The sequence below is a fragment of the Elephantulus edwardii genome, unplaced genomic scaffold, assembly GCF_000299155.1.
Source record: "Elephantulus edwardii isolate Elephantulus edwardi_28Jun2011 unplaced genomic scaffold, EleEdw1.0 scaffold00139, whole genome shotgun sequence".
Classification (NCBI taxonomy): Eukaryota; Metazoa; Chordata; class Mammalia; order Macroscelidea; family Macroscelididae; genus Elephantulus; species Elephantulus edwardii.
The window spans coordinates 297761-315788 of record NW_006399889.1 but is presented as its reverse complement, the minus strand read 5'-3'; the positions used below and the strand labels follow the sequence as shown (position 1 = coordinate 315788).

At 39.4% G+C, this 18028-nt stretch overlaps 1 protein-coding gene across 1 annotated transcript in view; it reads right to left on the bottom strand.

The window, feature by feature from the left end:
* OPTN (optineurin) overlaps window positions 1-8508 on the bottom strand; it is a 64664-nt gene extending 56156 nt beyond the window's left edge. The window contains exons 1-2 of the mRNA XM_006894270.1: window positions 8343-8508; window positions 6686-6888 (exon numbers count right to left, since the gene is read on the bottom strand). Of these exons, the coding sequence (XP_006894332.1) occupies window positions 6686-6888; window positions 8343-8508 (369 nt within the window). The remainder of the gene's footprint in view (window positions 1-6685; window positions 6889-8342) is intronic.
* Between the last annotated feature and the right edge of the window lie 9520 nt (window positions 8509-18028).

The following is an 18028-nucleotide window of genomic DNA, read 5'->3' as shown; positions in this document are numbered from 1 at the left end:
CCTTTTGAAATTTTCTATTCAACTCTTTAGTATCTTGAATTCTTCCTTGCACTTTGGCTTCCCTGCGCTCCAGTGCAATTTTTAGAGTCTCTTGTGACATCCATTTTGGTCTTCGCTTCCTCTTCTGTCTTTGCAATGACCCTTTGCACTCTTCCTGGATGATACCCCTGATATCCTCCCACAACTCATCTGGTCTTCACCTCAAACCTGTTCCTGAGATGGTTCTGAAATTCAGGTGGGATAGTCTCAAGGTCATATTTTGGTTCCCGTGGATTTGGTTTAATTTTCCTCAGCTTCACCTTGAACTTGCATATGTGTAGTTGTGGTCTGTTCCACAATCAGCACCTGGCCTGGTTTTCAATGAAAGAATGGCTAGACAAACTATAACTATTCATATAGCAGGGTACTGTGCAACACTGGAAAGCAGTCACGAATACATGAGACACAACTTAACTTGAAGAATCAGAAGACATGCTGAGTGAAATAAGTCAATTACAAAAGGATAAATATTGTATACGACACTATAAAAAGCCAAGACAAGTTTACACACAGATAGAATTATTCTAGAATAATTATCAAGTAGGGGAAAAGGGAGACGTAGAATACTAAATAATAAATACTTATTATATGGAGGAAGGGAAAGACAATGTAGCAGAATGAATGTATGACCAGACACTGTGGATATTATAATTAACATTATGAAACAATAGGTGCATGAATGATTGTTGTTGTTATGTGCCATCGAGTCGTTTCCAACTCATAGCGACCCTATGTACAAGAGCCCTAAACACCGTTCTATCCTGTGCCAACCTCGCTGTCTCAAACACATTCATTCCTACCACAGAATCGATCCATCTCATTGAGGGTCTTCCTCTCCTGCGCCGTCCCTCCACTCTCCCAAACATGACGTCCCTCTCCAAGGACCAGTCCCTCCTTGCAACATGCCCAAAGTATGTCAGACAAAGCTTCAGAATCCTTGACTCTAGGGAACATTCTGGCTTCACCCTCTCCAGGACAAACCTGTTTGTTCTCCTCGCAGTCCATGGTATATTCAACACTCTTCTCCAGCACCACAACTCAAAGGCATCAATTTCTATCATCCCTATTCACTGTCCAACTCTCTGATGCACAGCACGTAATGGCAAAGACTGGATCAGGCACACCTTAATCTCCAGCCTGATGTCGCTGCACTTCAGTACTCTTGAGAGGTCCCTTACAACTGACTTTCCCAATGCAATTCATGTCCTGATTTCCTGGATGCTGTTACTAAGAGTGTTGACTGTGGAGCCAAGCAAACTAAAACTGTTAACTATCTCAATCTCTTCACCATCCATACTGATGCATGAATGATAGGTTGCGAAAAAAAAAAATGCTCGTAAACATTCACTTAAATCCCCAAAAAATTTTTTGAAGAAAGTAAATTTTAGTCTATATGCTGTAGAGCCAGAACAGATGCACCGTTGACCCTCTAGCAGGTTTTCAGAGGCTGCAAATTGTATAGGAGGAGAATGCCCTTCTTTCTCCCTTAGAGCTGGTGGATTAAAACCTTTGAGTTGAAAGCACAACTCCTTACCCACTAAGTCACCAGAGCTCCCTTGAGTCTATGCAAAATGCTAATATTTCAGTAATATTGAGTTCCCTGCAGTGTAGGTAAAAACAGTGCACTAATATTAAGTGCATGTCATCTTCAGTCTGTCCCATAGGCCAACGTCATAAAGGAAAAATTTTGGTGTTTTTATTTTGAAGGGACAGTCACTGAGCGTACTTGAGAAAATTCATTTATGGCTCAGCCTCAATATTCTTGGTTTGGAAAAGAGACGGCACTGGTGGTCTCTCTGCTTTCTTTCTCAGGAAACTCACTGCTCTTCTACTCATAGCGCCACACTCTAACTCCCTTTCCAAAGCAGCAATACAAATGTGAGAATTTCATAAACTTGCAATGCATTTTAAAGCACAATTACACAGACATTTAAAGCAGAATTACACACCACTCTAATACTGTGGTGTACAAACACCTGAAAACCACCTTTAAATGGAAAATATTGATTACTCTTGAGAAACGAGAGCCCTATTAAATGTTCTCTACAGATTCTCCTCACAAGTGACTTAAATAAAGCATTTTATACTTGTTGCCCACTTGTTTGAGTTTTATCTTTCCTCAACCTTGTCCTCTCTGTGACGGAGTTCCTAAGAAATGGTATAGAGGTCCAAAGGTTTACAGTTAACGGGAAGAGCAACAGGAAGGCATTTGGATGAACTGTAAATCAAGCAGTTCACAAAATAGGAAAATTTTTCTCACATTATAAGGATAATGCTCTTCTTTATTTAAAGCATTCCTTTACTGGTAAACTACCACAAGACTTAGAGAAAAGCAATTCATTAGGAAATTAAAGTGATATACAAGGGAAAGTTTAAAAGTTTTGTTACATCTTAGATGAGTCGTGACTCATCAGAAGAAACAAATTTTATTATTTTTTTTGTGAGAAGAAACAAATTTTAAAATATTACAATGAAAGGAAAGATTCTTAGCTGCTTCTTCTTGTTGATAGGTGCCTTCAAGTCTATTTGTGTTTGATTGACTATGCAAAGGCATTTGACTGTGTGGATCATAACAAGATGTGGTTGACATTGAGAAGAATAGAAGTCCCAGAGTACTTAATTGAGCTCATGCGAAACCTTTACCTGGACCATAAGGCTGTTGTGTGAACACAGTAGGTGAACACTGCATGGTTTAAAATTAGGGAGTGCATCCCAGTTGTATTCTCTCTCCATACCTATTTAATGGATGCTGAGTAAGTTTTTGAGAAGCTGAACTCTATGAAGAGGAATATGGCATCAGAACTAGGGGAAGACTCATCAATAACCTGCATTATGCAGACGACATAACCTTGCTCGCTGAAAGTGAGGCGGTCTTAAAGCATTTGTTGCAAAAAATCAAGGAATGCAGCCTTTGTATGGATTGCATCTCAATGACAAGAAAACAAAGATTCTTACCACTAGACTGATAGGCAACATCATGATGGAGGAAAAGGAGATTGAAACTGTCAACAACTTCATGTGTCTTGTATCTACAATCAACACCCTTAGTACCAGCAGTCAGGTAATAAGGAAATTCTTAGCTTAGAACTAGGAAATAAGAAAGTTATGCCATAACAGGAATCTTCTTATCTACTCTCTTGACATTTTTTAGGACCAATTAAACAATATTCATTACCTTCTTTAGTAGACGAAGCAGTCATTGTTCTAGAAGAGTTAGAAGAAATAAAAGATTGAACTGGTGAGAGCTACTAGTCAAAGTGCAGGCCTTCAAAACTACCGTCATAATCAATCCTGTTTTCTTCTTGAATTTTCAACACAAAGTTGATGAGAGAGGATGAGAGGGAGGAGGGCATTATTTAGGATGTATCCATCTCCACTGGTCTCAATTTCCATTTGTCTTCAGATCCAAGGGAGGATGGCAGAGAAGAGAGTCTTGCGGTTTTAGACGACCAGCTTCTGCTTCAGGTGACTTGGACTCTTCCTGCGTCTTGGGTGCTGGGTCATTGGCATGCAATTCTGCGGCACTTTCAAAGTGCTCTTGGTTTTAGGCAAGGGTTTGTACTGCTGGCAGGCACAAAACACTCCTCCCATCCACTGGAAAGTAGGTACCAGAAGCTATTCAATGAGCACTGTTCCCCCAGCCTGGGATAGAAAGGAAGCAGCCCAGCTGCAAAATCTTCTGAGATCATAGACAAATGCAGCTGAGGTTTTTGTTCATCCTTAGCAGAATCCCAAATATTCTTCATACGTGAGAAAAAGAAGCTGGTCCTTCAGTGTCTCAACCAGGAGGAAGTATGAGTGAGGAATGAAGAAGGTAGTAGCTCTTTTGACATTTTAAAGGTAACGACAGATGGAGAAAAGATTGAAGTTGACAATGACTTCATCTTGTTTTGATCCACAATCAACATGCTTGGTAGCAGCAATCAAGAGATCAGAGGATGTATGGCACAGAGGAAAATCTGCTGTCTAGAACTTCTTTAAGGCTTTAAGGAGCAGTGATATCAGTTTAAAGACTGAAGAATACCTGGTCCAAGCTTTCAATTACTTGCTATGCACTTGAAAGCTGAACAATGAATAAGAATGACAAAAGAACTGATGTCTTTGAGTTACGGTGTTGGAGAGGAGTATCCAATTGAATGAATTCCCATACACTGCCAAGAGTATAAGTATGTTTTGGAGAAAGCGCAATCCAGTGTTCCTCGGAGGCAAGGATGGTGAGGCTCCCTCTCACATACTTTGGGAATGTGGTTAGAAGCAGCCTCTCCAGGAGACAGACTGATGCCATAACTGTAATAATGAGTTCACGTGTATCAGAGATGGCGAAGATGGCACAGAACAGGGTAAGGTTCAGATCTGCTGTTCATAGAGCCGCTATGAGTTGTTCTTGACTCGATGGCACCTAACCACAGGCCTAAGCAGATCTGGTGATAAGGTGTTGGGCTGCCAATCCAAAATCACTTGGTCAGCCATGAGTCAGTTCTGACTCAACAGCATACAACAACAACTACCACCACCAGACCCAAGGGTGGGAAATAGACTTTTCAACAAGTGACCAAGGATTAGTGATAAAAGAGAGGTCCATTTTCTTTTTCACAATTGTGAGAATTCTCAGTTATCCCTGGCAACTCATGAATTTATTTACTTGGCCATATAGTAAGTACCTTTTAACAACTCAGTAAACTTCTCTTCGTTTTAATACTGAAACTCTGTCCACTCCCTTCCTGGACTAGAACTTCCATGGTTTATTTTCTTTTATCTCAACTTCAACTGTTATTTGTTAGTTTTCATCACTTTGAGTAGTTACCATTCACCTTTATGTAACACAACTATTTCTTTGGCTTTTCATGCATTTGTTTAATGTTCCACTGTCCTGAAAATTTTCCCAGGTTAATAGAATTATCTTAGAATTTCAGGGAAAAAAGTTTATCTAATGTCTCATTGCCTAGCAATTTGTGCAACTAAAGGTTAAAAACAATTCTCGAAGGACAATGATAATGCACAATTCAATGAATAGTGGCAGACCCATTAGTGCCTCAGCCTTACCCTAAGCATCAGAAGGAAGACCTCAAAGGAAATGTTCGACTCCCTTCCTTGTGCATCATAGGACACTTAAGAGTACCCGAAGGCTTTTGGTGAGATTTCTTGTGACTAATCTACAGAAAATAGCAACAGAGATATATCAGTATGAGTGAGAAAAGTCAGAGGAGGGCCTGAGAGTTTTACTAAATCAGGTAGATGAAGGCTTAAATGTAAAAATAAAACAAACAAAAAAACACTTCAAGTGGCTCATGAAACAGAAATTAAAGTCAGGGACAAAAATAGGGTGGGCCTGGGACAGCTTTTCACAAAAAGGGGAAACAAAGAGGACAACAAAGGGTTAAGAGCTAAATGTGTCTCTTTTCTCTCCAAACACCCACCTCATTTATTGAACCCTGTTTTTAACCTACTGAAACTATCATCGACACTGAAAGATGTTTTCTAAGGTTCCAACTCTGGATCTCAATTTTTTCCAATACTAGGAACTTTTATGAAAATCTATAGGCAGATTATCTCAATAGACAAATCCCTGAAAATTTCCTTCCTGCCTACAAAGTGACTGGCCTCAGCAGTTTGTCAGTTCACATCTCAAAAGTCAACAGAGGGAATTGATAAAGACACATTCTTTCACAGAACAGGAAATTATCCATATATTCCAGGTAAATATTTCTTCAAGAGTCTTCTTTCTTAAAAATAATAAGAGATTTCCCTGGAACAAGTGACCTAACAGAGTACTTCTACATACACAAGGTTCACCATAAACTGGAATTGACTCAACAACAATTAAAACAACAATGTTCTCTGAAATATAAGACAAAATTGAAACATTAGATGCGATATAACTGTTGAACTGAACACTTTAATACAAACATGAATTTACTAAAGCAGAATATTTCCATCGTCTCATAAAATGGAGTTGAAGAGTGAGAGTTTCATTTCATTGTCTGTTGCAGAGGACACAATGACTGATGCTAATCATTTGTTCCTTTATAATTGTATCACAAATTGCAAAACAAGTATCAAAATTAAAGTATGAGCTGTTTAAAATGAAATCATTGAGAGTTAATTTTTCATGGTGAAAGATCAATAGAATTTTACATTGCCGAAACAACTAAGTTAATAGACTTACTTTCTTTGATGTAGAATATGTGGAATATTCTCTCTGGTGAAAATGTGATGGAAAAAATAATACTGAGCACCCACTACAAATTTCACAGAGCAGTTCATCTAATTTCATTAAAATGGCATACAAAAACCACTTTTGCAGTCAATTACTAATATTATAATTCATTTAAAAAGAGATGAAATCATGGATAGCTAAGACAGATATACTAACTCCACCTCCCTCCATATACACAGACATATCTGGTTTATAACTAAAGAGAAGAAAGACCACCATGTATATAAGTGTTTAGGGCTTTAACATCCTTAATTCAGCCCGGCACATGAGTCTTAAATTGTAATTAATCTACTCAGCAAAAACACTTAATTTTTAAGACTACACAGATCATCAGTCCAGAGTGAATTGGGAAAACTTTTAATCTAAAGTCTAGACAATTCTACTACAAGGCATTAACAAAATAAAATCACAACTGATTAATGTGCTTACCTCAAATGACTGTTCTGCTTTTCCTTTTAGCTTCTCAAGCTCTTCCTTCAATTTTTCATTTTCATGATTCAAAGTTATTAGGCGTTCTTTGGCTTCTTTGCTCTGAATCTCAAAGTACTGGCGTTCTTCTTTCTGTTTCTCTGTCCATGCTGAAAGCTCCTCAAAACGCCCCTTCATAGCTTGATTATTTAGCTTCATTGCCTCTATGAGGGGTTAAAAGTGAAGGGAGTAAATGCCATTTGATGAATCAAACATCCCCTTAGATAACCACCTCGCTCTGAATCTACAGAGGTTACACACGTCATGGGCCCAAGAGTTGGCAGGAAAAAGACTATACCAAACCCTTGACTCAATATCTAGTACTAACACTGTACAAAGTCTTCCTGTCAAGGACCTCTTTAAAGAGCAAGGATGTCATTTTGAAGACTAAGGTACACCTTACACAGGAAACTCAACTTGAAATTGGTAGTTTCAATTGCTTCATATGTATGTGATAGTTAGACAGTGAATAAGAAGGAAGAAAACCCTGCTGCCTTTGACTTATGGTGCTGGAGAAGAGTATACCACTGACTGCAAAAAGAACAAACCTGTCTTGGAGAAAATGCACGTAGGGTACTCCTTGGAGGCAAAGATGGGGAACTTCGTCCCACATACTTTGAGCATGTTGTTAGGGAGGGACTAGTCCTCGGAAAAAGACATGCTAGGAAAAGTGGAGGGTCAGCAAAGAGCTAGAAGACCCAGAACGAGATGACTGACACAGTGACTACACCAACAAGCTTGAGCATGGCAGAGATTGTGAGAATGGAGTAGGATAGGTACAGTTTTAATCTGATGTTCACAGAGTTGCTCTGAGTCACGGCTGACTCCACAACACACAGCACCTAACAACAGCAATAAATATCTAAGGAAGCTTAGTGACACTGTACATTACATGTTGACCTGCTCTGGCAGTCTCCTCCTGTAAAGAGTGCAGTCTTGGAAACCTGATGGAGGGCTGCTCTGAGTCAGAACTGACTCAACAGCAGTGGTTTAACTCTGTAGTATCACTATCTTATCTTCTTTTGAAAAGGAGCCCTTGTGGCACAATGGCTGAGTGGTTGGCTGCTAACAAAAGGCCAGTTTGAATGTACTAGCTGTTCCTCAGAAGAAAGATAAAATTCCACTTCCATAAAGATTTAAAAACCCAAAACAACCCATAAAATGAAACCCTCAAACCTACTGCTATCAATTCTACCTCCTGAGTAGAGTAGAGCCTCTCCTAGTGTTGACAAGGCTGCAGTTTTTACCGATGCCGACTGCTGCATCCTTTTTTGCCAGCCACTTCATGGCAGAAAGATGGGCAGTCTCTTCCTATAAAGATTTACAGCCCTGGAGACTTGCAGGGAGTCATTAGGAGACAGACTCAACTGTGGGTGGGTATCATGAGCCAGAATCAAATGTGCAGTGGGTAAATGCCTTATGTTATGTCCCTGAAATATAAATAGTACTTTCTCTTTTTAACTGTGTCCAAAAGTAAATGACACAGCCCTTTTAGACTCTCTCCACAGGGACACAGATAAAGATAAGGGTGTGTATCTACAAACCTTTTTACAAAGGAATTACATTTCATGAAGGCCCAGGGTGCAGGCAGAAACAAGGGGCCACTATCCTCACTCACCTTTGAGTTGATGGTTTTCAACAAGGAGTTCCTTCATCTGCTGCAGCAGCTCCTCTGGGGTAAATGTGTCCAGGTTTGGGTGAGCCAGGTTGGGGGGCCCATTTCCTGTGCTTTCGTTGGGGTTACCCCTTTTTTCAGTCAGGCAGCTGAGTGGCTGGTGGGACATGACAGCAGTACCTATGGAAAAGTCACAAACTGAATATTTAGCTGTCCTGTCTCTACAAGAAGGTCTTTGTGAATCCCACAAACCTATTACAATTGCTAATAATTTGCTCCAAGAGTTGCTTCTTCTATCTCCAAATATGCTTTGACCAAATTTGGTACTTCTTTTTAAAACAAAATAAATATATCCCAGATGCAGGGAACTGCGTGCACTTGAGTGTCCAAGTCTACAAAGAATGATAGTGAGTAGTTTGAAGGAAGATGGGGGATAGCACCATGGTCAGAAATCTTAACATGAAGAATTCAAAAGGGTTTCCTATAACAGAGACCTATGTATATACATATACTGTAGGCAAAGAATCATTAAATTAATTTTCCCATCTAAATGACCAAATTAAAATTCCATGTTTTGGGTAAACTATACAGTATTTAAACTGTATAGTAACTGAAAAAACAAACACATTGTCAACAAGTCAGAACTGGCCTAAATGGTGTGTTTTTGGAGGACTTGGTAAGACGGGCACTCTTCTGGGTTGCTGGTTGGTCCTGTGGAATGTTGGTTTGTTTTCTTAGATTTAAGCCTCTTGTTTAAGTGTCAACAAGACCTCCTGGGGGGCCCTCGGGCCCCATATTATTATATTTTGGAGGAATATTCTTCTAAGTCATACAGCACTCTTCTCTCAATTTGTTGTACTGAGGTAATCTGGGTTTGTTGTGATGCTGAACCTTGTGCCACTGGGATGTCATATGCCATAATGGTTCCCCATAGTGGGACAGTGTTTGGTGAGGCTCCCAGTTTTAAGACAGGTTGGGAAGCAGGAATGGCATCCACCTCTTCTGGAAACTGTATGAAGTTGGAGAAATGACAATACAGAAAGGCTTTAAGTCTTCTGTTCATAGGGTCGCTATGAGTCATGCTGACTTGACAGCAATCAACAACAACAACAACATCTTTGGATTGGCAATACAACTCCTTACCACTAATATGGGCAAAAGCCATTCATTGTCATTCAGAACTCTCTCTCTCTCCCCCCACCCCGGCCCCTCTCTGTGTACAAAATGGGGTGGGGGTGGGAGTAGGGGTACCTTTATATGTATTGCTTTATAATTTACCTATACTAGCAAATAGAAGAAATGGTGACATAAAAGACCTGAACAGAAGTTTTCAAATGGTGGCTCCAGAAGACAAAATATTATAATAAAATGTTCAAAGACCTGGAGTTAGAAAACCAAAAAGGGAAGAATTCATTTAGCATTTCTAGAGTATAAAGAATGGAATAAGAAATTTAAGCCTTGAGGTGAAATACTGATTAAGTATATAAGCACAAAAGGCATCAAAAGATGTAAAAACTACTCAGAGTCACTGTACCAAAAAGAGCCGACATTCAACTATTTCAGGTGGAAGCATATGTTCAAGAACTGATGGGACTGAAAAAAATCCAAGGTTTATTGAAGGCATTGGCAAAAACAAGACTTCAGAGATTGGCAGAACACCAATGAACTGTGTCAATAAACAAATGCAGCACTAGACATGTTTACTCATTTGTACCAAGACATTTGGAAGACTATTTCCTGGTCAACCAATTTGGAAGAGATCGTATTTGTACTCATTTCAAAGAAAAGTAATCCAACAGAGTGTAGAAATTACTGAGCAATATAAAACACAAAGGAAAATGTTGCTGAAGATAATGGGGGGACGGTTATGTTACAGCAGTACAAAGACAAGGAACTGTTAGAGACATTCAAGCAGGATTCAGAAGAAAGAGATGCTTATGTCAGATGGGTCTTGATCTAAGCAGAGAATATCAGAAAGATGTTTATTTGTGTTTTATTGACTATGTAAAGGCATCTGACTGTGTGGATTATAACAAATTATAACACTGAATTCCAGAACGCTCAAAGGTGCACATTATAGCTTTGTCTCACATACTTTGGGCATGTTGCTGGGAGAAGTTATTCCTTGGAGAGGTACTTCACACTTGGGAAGGTGGAGGGGCACTGAAAGAGAGGAAGACTCTGAACCAGGTGGACTGACATAGTGACTGCAGCAATGGGCTCGAGGGTATCAGAGATTGTGAGGATGGCACAGGAAAGGACAGGGTTCAGTCTGTTGTTCACAAAGTCACTGTGAGTTGTACTTGACTTGATGGCACCTAACAACAACATATATCACAAAGGAAGAGAATACACACCCACCTTTCTCCAAGAAGCAGCTGGTAGATTTGGAATGCCTCTCTTTGGGTTGACAGGACAGCTTCTTGTCTACTCGGTCACCAGAGCTCCCTGATGGTGGAGGTGTTGTTATTAGGGGCCATCGAGGTGACTATGACTAACGTCATACGAACCCTAAGAACAGCAGATCTGAACCTTGCCCTATCCCATGCCATCCTCATCATCTCTAACATACTGGGGCTCAGTCACTGTGTTAGTCCATCTTGTTGATGATCTTCCCCGCCGCCCCCCCCCCCCGTTCACTGATGATGGTGTCTATTACAATCAAATTGGCTTTAACTCAGGGAAACCCAACATGTGGAGAGCTGAACAAGCTCCATAGGGTTTTCTATGACTTCAGAGCAAATTGCCTAATAACAGAATCATAGCAATCCAGGTAGTCCAGATCTGATGTTTATCAGCTGAGGTGATGAATGTATATATGATAAGTATGTATGGGTGAATTTATTTAGAGTAAGATTTGTCAAAACTTCACTCTGAGGATGGATGGAGATTATATATATATTATATTATATTATATATATATATATATATGGCACTGTTCATCCTATGGGCAGCCAAAAGAACAAACAAGTATGTCCTGGGGATGGTGCACTTGTTATGGAGTTAATCGTTTCCCCGTGATAATATGTACTGTAAATTTTATCTCTATGCTTGTGCCTATAATCCCATTTGGGAGTGGACTAGTTGTATGTTAATGAGATAGGACTAGCATAGGTTGTATTTTAAATCAATCTCTTTCTCTGTATGAAAGAGATTAAAGAAAGGAAGCCAACAGAAGAAGCAATCTGGGGAAAAGACAGATTTCAAGCCTCATGAAGATCACCAGAAGCATAAGTTTGAAGACATAATTACTTCCAGAAAACTCACAGAGAGAGAGGTTTCTTAGAGCGGGCACCATGAATTCAGACTTCTTGTTGTTGTTGCTATGTGCCGTCGAGTCATTTGTGACTCATAGAGACCCTATGTACAACAGCCCTAAACCCTGCTCTATCCTGTGCCAATTGCACTGCCTCTGACACACCTCTCCTGATTACCCCAGTCACTGAATCAATCCACCTTATAGAGGGTCTTCCCTTCCTGCGCTGTCCCTCCACCCTCCCAAGTATGATGTCCCTCTCCAAGGACCTGTCTCTCCTTACAATATGTCCAAAGTATGTCAGACGAAGCCCCTGAATCTTTGCCTCCAAGGAGTAGCCTGGTTTAACCCTCTCCAGGATGAATCTGTTTGTTTTCTTGGCAGTCCAGGGTACATTCAATACTCCTCTCCAGCACCACAGCTCAAAGGCATCAATTCTCCTTCTATCCTCCCCAGTCATTGTCCAACTCTCTGATACATAACAAGTGATTGCAAAAACCATGGCCTGTATCAGGCGGACCTTAGTCTCCAGAGAGACACCATTGCTCTTGAGTACTTTAGAGAGGTCCCTAACAGCAGACTTTCTCATCGCAATATGTTGTTTTATTTCCTGGCTGTTGGTGCCAAGAGTGTTGGCTGTGGAGCCGAGCAAACTGAAGCTGTGAACAATCTCAATCTCTTCTCCATCCATCCTGATGTTACCAATTGGTCCAGTGGTGAGAATCTTTGTCTTCTTGACATTGAGCCTCAGTCCGTACTGAAGGCTGCAGTCCTTGACCCTTCGCAGCAAGTGCATGAGGTCCTCCTCAGTTTCGGCAAGCAGGGTTGTGTCATCTGCAGAACGCAGATTGTTAATAGATCTTCCACCAATCCTGATGTCACACTTCTACTCACAGAACCCAGCCTCTCGTATAATCTGCTCTGCATACAGGTTGAGAAGGTATGGAGATAGGACTCATCCCTGGTGTACACCCTTCCCAATTTTCAACCATGCGGTGTTACCTTGCTCTGTTCTAACGACTGCCTCTTGGTCCAAGTATAGGTTTCACATTAGCACGATTAAATGTTCTGGGATTCCCATTCTTCTCAGAGTCAGCCACAGTTTGTTATGATCCACACAGTCAAATGCCTTTGCATAATCAATGAATCACAGATACACATTCTTCTGGTATTCCCTGCTTTCAGCTAAGATCCATCTAACATCAGCTACAATATCCCTAATACAATGAACCATTCTAAACCCAGCCTGGACTTCCAGCAGTTCTCTGCTGATGTGCTGTTCCAGTCGTTTTTGAATAATCTTCAGCAGAATCTTGCTTGCATGTGAAATCAATGATATTGTTCTGTAGTTTCCGCACTCAGTTGGGTCACCCTTCTTTGGGATAAGAACAAATATAGATCTCAATATAGATCTCTTCCAGTCAGCTGGCCAAGTGGTTGTTCTCCAGATTTCTTGGTACAACATGGTGAGTACATCCAGGGCAGCATGTTAGCTGAAATATGTCAACTGGTATAGCATCTGTTCCTGGGGCCTTATTTTTTGCTATTTCCTTCAAAGCAGCTTGAACTTCTTCCTTCATCACCATAGGCTCTTGCTCAAATGTTATTTCATCAAATTCTTCTGTATCTGCCAATTCCTTTTGATACAATGACTCAGTATATTCCTTCCATCTTCTTTTAATACCTCCTGGATCATTTAATATTCTGCCTAAAGCATCCTTGATTATAGCAACTGTAGGTTTGAATTTGTTCTTCAGTTCCTTGAGCTTAAGAAATGCTGAACGAGTTCTGCCCTTTTGATTTTCCGACTCTAGATTCTCGCACATTCCATTGTAATATTTTGCTTTGTCATTCTGACCTGCCTTTTGGAATCTTCTGTTCAGCTCTTTAGTATCTTGAATTCTTACTTATGCTTTGGTTTCTCTACGCTCCAGTGCAATCGTCAGAGTTTCTTCAGACTTAGACCTTTTAAATTGTGAGAAAACAAATTTGCTTGATAAAGTTACCCACTTACTGTATTTCTGTTAGAGCAGCACTAAATAGCTAAGGCAGAATATAATACTGGTAGGGAGGAATGCTACTCTAATAGATGCCTAATGTGAGGAAGTGGCTTTAGAATTGTATAATGGGCAGATGTTAGATAAGAATTTTAATGCACCTACTGGCAGTATCATGATAGATGGTAAAGAGACTGATTTTTAACAGCTTTAGTTTGCTTGGGTCCACAATCAACACTCTTAGAACCAGCAGCAAGGAAATTAAAAGACGTATTGCAATGGGAAAACCTGCTGTTAGAGAACTCTCCAAAGTACTGAAGAGCTATGATGTCAGTCTGGAGACTAAGATGTGCCTGATACAGGCCATTGTATCTGCCATCACCTGCTATCACAGAGTTTTACAACGGAAGACCCTCTATGAGGTGGATTGATTCAGTAACTGGGATAATCGGGATGGAAGTGTCAGAGAGTGTGATTGGCACAGGACAGAGCAGAATTTAGGGCTGTTGTACATGAGGTCACTATGAGTTGCAAGCGACTCAATGGCACATAACAACAACAACAACAACAGTGATGATAGAAGGAGAATTGATGCCTTTGAGCTTTGGTGCTAGAAAAGAGTACTGAATATACTATGGACTGCTTAGAGAATGAATAGATTCGTCCTAAGGGTTAAACCAGGCTGTTTTTGGAGGCAAGGATTCTGAAGCTTCATCTGACATACTTTGGACATGTTGCAAGGAGGGAGCAGTCCTTGGAGAGGGACATCATGCTTGGAAGAGTGGAGGGACAGTGCAGGAGAGGAAGACCCTCTATGAGGTGGATTGATTCAGTGACTGGGGTAATGGGGGTAGGTGTGTCGGAGATAGTAAGATTGGCACAGGACAGAGCAGGGTTTGGGGCTGTTGTACACAGGGTGGCTACGAGTTGCAGGTGATTTGATGGCATATAACAACAACAATGGTAAACTTTTTCAGTTCTTTCAGCAAGAGAAATAAATGGTGAGCAAATTCTTCCCTTTTTATTCTCCAATTCTAGCTCTCTATATTTTGTTATAATATTTTGTTTTGCCTTTTCAAACTGAACTCTGAAATCTTCTGTTCATCTTTGTTTTACTTCTGCTTCTCTTTGTTTTGGTTTCTCAATGCTCTAGGGCAGTTTTCAGATCTCTTCTAACATCCATTTTGATCTTTTCTTTCTCCTCTGTCTTTGTAATAACCTCTTGTTTTCTTCATGGATGATGTTCTTGATGTTATCACACAACACATCTGGTCTCTGATCTTTAGTGTTCAATAACTGAAACCTATTCTTGAGATGATATTTAAATTCACATGGGACAGACAGAAGGTCACATTTTGGTTTTATTTTCTTCAACTTTGATTTGAATTTACACATAAGAAATTGATGGTCTTTTCCATAATCAGCACCTGAACTGGTTTTGACTGGTAATATTAAGCTTCTCCAATTATTCTTCCCACAGATATAGTCAATCTGATTCCTGTGTAGTCCATCAGGTGAAGTCCTATATACTATACTATACTATACTATACTATACTATACTATACTATACTATACATATAGTAACCATTTGTCTCTTAAAAAAGGTATTTACATAAGTATCCATAAGTGGGGAATGCTGATAGATTACATAGAATTAAAATGTACAATTAACACAAAAACCCACTAATTTAGACTAATAGTGAGCTGAGGGAAAATGGACTGAAGATGGAAAATTTCATCTCCTATGAGAGGTGAATTGGGGGAATAGTGTATAGAATATTAATAGTTGATGGGTTGTGTAATATAGGTCAAAAGTTTTTTAATTCTTTGTATAGTTCTGTAGCTCAATATCTACAATTTGCAAAACAAAAATTTCAACATGTAAGAATTAAAAGAAAGGTATTTTCAGTGAATAAATTACTGAATGTACAAAATTCACTCACTCAATCTCCAGCCTTATTTCTGTCACCAAGACTATAATTTCCCACTATTATTCCTTCTTCTTCGTTTCCAACTTAGGCATTCCATTCACCAGTTATTATTAATACATCTTGACTGCATGCTCAGTCAAGTTCAAACTGCAAATGTTTGTAGAATTTCTCAATTTCCTCAATTTGTCTTTAGTTGTTAGTGCGTATATTTGAAAAATAGTTGTATAATCAGGTCTTCCTTGCACACATATGGATAGTATCTAATTACTCACAGCATTGTACTTCAGGATAGATTTTGAAATTTTCTTTGTAATTATGAATGCAACACCTGGATAATCCAGGAAGCATCAAAAGATAATGGAAGGAATATGGAGTCATTGTATCAAAAAGAATTGGTCAATTGGTTGATACAAAAATAGTTCATGAGGTAGCATATAATAAATAGTCAATGATAATGAAGGAAGAAGTTCAAGCTGTACTCAAAATATCAGCAAAAAATAACGCTCCAGAAATTGATAAGACACAAACTGGCATGTTTCAACTAACAGACACAGTCCTTGATGTGCCTAGCAGTCTATGACAGGAAATTTGGAAAATAGCTACATGGCTGACTGAATATATTTGTTCCAATTCACAAGAAATATGATTCAACAGAATATGGTAATTATCAAACAATATTATTAATATCACATGCAAGCAAAATATTGCTGAAGATTATAAAAAAATGACTAGAACAATACGTGGGCAGAGAACTGTCAGAAGTTCAACCTGAGTTTAAGAGAGAGTGTGGCACCAGGGATATCATGGCTGATGTCAGATGGATCTCAGCTAAAAGCAGAGAATGTCGGAAAATGTCTACTTCTGTTTTATTGTATATGAAAAGGCCTTTGACTGTGGAGCATACCAAACCATGGTTAACACTGAGAATAATAGGCATCCTAGGACACTTAATTATGATCATATGAAATCTATATCTAGACCAAAAAGTTATTATCCAAAAAGGACAAGGGAACAATGCATGATTGATAATCAGTAAAGATGTGTGTGAGGGTTGTATCCTATCTCCATACTTATTCAATTTATATATTGAGCAACTTATTTGAGAAGCTAGAATTTACAAAGAATGTGGCATCAGGAGTGAAGAAGCAGGGGGAGGACTGGGCAGGGAGAGAAGTGCAGCAATGAATGAATGGAAATCCAAAATCTCTGTTTATGTTCATTAAAATTATTAAAAAAATTATTAAAGAAGACCAAAAAGAAGTAAAAAAAAGAGTAAAGAAAGAACTCTTGGATAACCTGCATTAAGCAGATGACACAACCTTGCTTACTGAAAGTAAGGAGGAATTGAAACATGTGCTGCAACAGATCAAAGACTACAGTCTTTAATATGGATTACATTTTAACATAAAAAAGATAAAAATCCTCACCACTTGGTCAAAAGTCAACATCGCAAATAGAAGGAGAAGAGACTGAAATAAATTGTCAGGGATTTCATCTTGCTTGGATCTACAATCAATATCCTTGGTATCAGTAGTCAAGATACCAAAAGATATATTGCTTTAGGAAAATCTGCTGTCAAGGACCTCTCCAAAAGGTACTGAGGAGCAAGATAGCAGTTTGAAGATTAAGGTGCACCTGATTCAGGTGATGGTCTTTTCAATCACTGGGTATGTATCTGAAAGCTGAACAATGACTAAGGATGATAGAAGAAATGATGTCTTTGAATTATGATGTGGGAGAAGAGTGCTGAATATCCTATGGACTTCCAAAAGAACAAACAGATAAGGCTTGGCGAAAGTGCAACTAGAGTGCTCCTTAGAGGCAAGGATGGGAACATGTTGTTAGGAGGGCTATTCCTTGGAAAGGGACATCACAGTTGGAAAGCTGGGGGGGGAGGGGGAGGTGTGTCAGCAAAAGAGTGGAGACCCTCAGTGAGATGGATTGACACAGTGACTACAGCAATGGGCTCATGTATGTCAGAAATAATGAAGGTGCCACAGGATAAGATGGATCATATTCATTGTTGATAGGGTTGCTTGAGTTGTACTGGACTTGAAGGCACCTAACAACAACAATGACAAAAGTCTAGATTTATAAGAGACTGTGTGTATGTAAAATGATAGATATCCAAAACAATTCTAAGGAGCGCTCAGAAGGAAGTGAGGAACATTAAAAAGAAAGTCTCAATTATTTTAGAGAAGGATATATTTGTATCCAAAACAGAATGGGGCTAGAAATAGACATTAAATGTGCTCTGCAACCACAACAAGATAAAGGTGAATAATCCATTTGAAAAATGGGCACAGGCTATGAACAGACACTTTACCAAGGAAGACATTCAGATGGCCAACAAGCACATGAAGAAATGTTCAAAATCCCTAGCTCTGAGAGAGATGCAAATCAAGACAACTATGAGATATCATCTCACCCCAGTGAGACTAGCAAAATCTAACAGAACAGCAAGCAACAAATGCTGGCGAGGTTGTGGAGAGACTGGAACCCTTA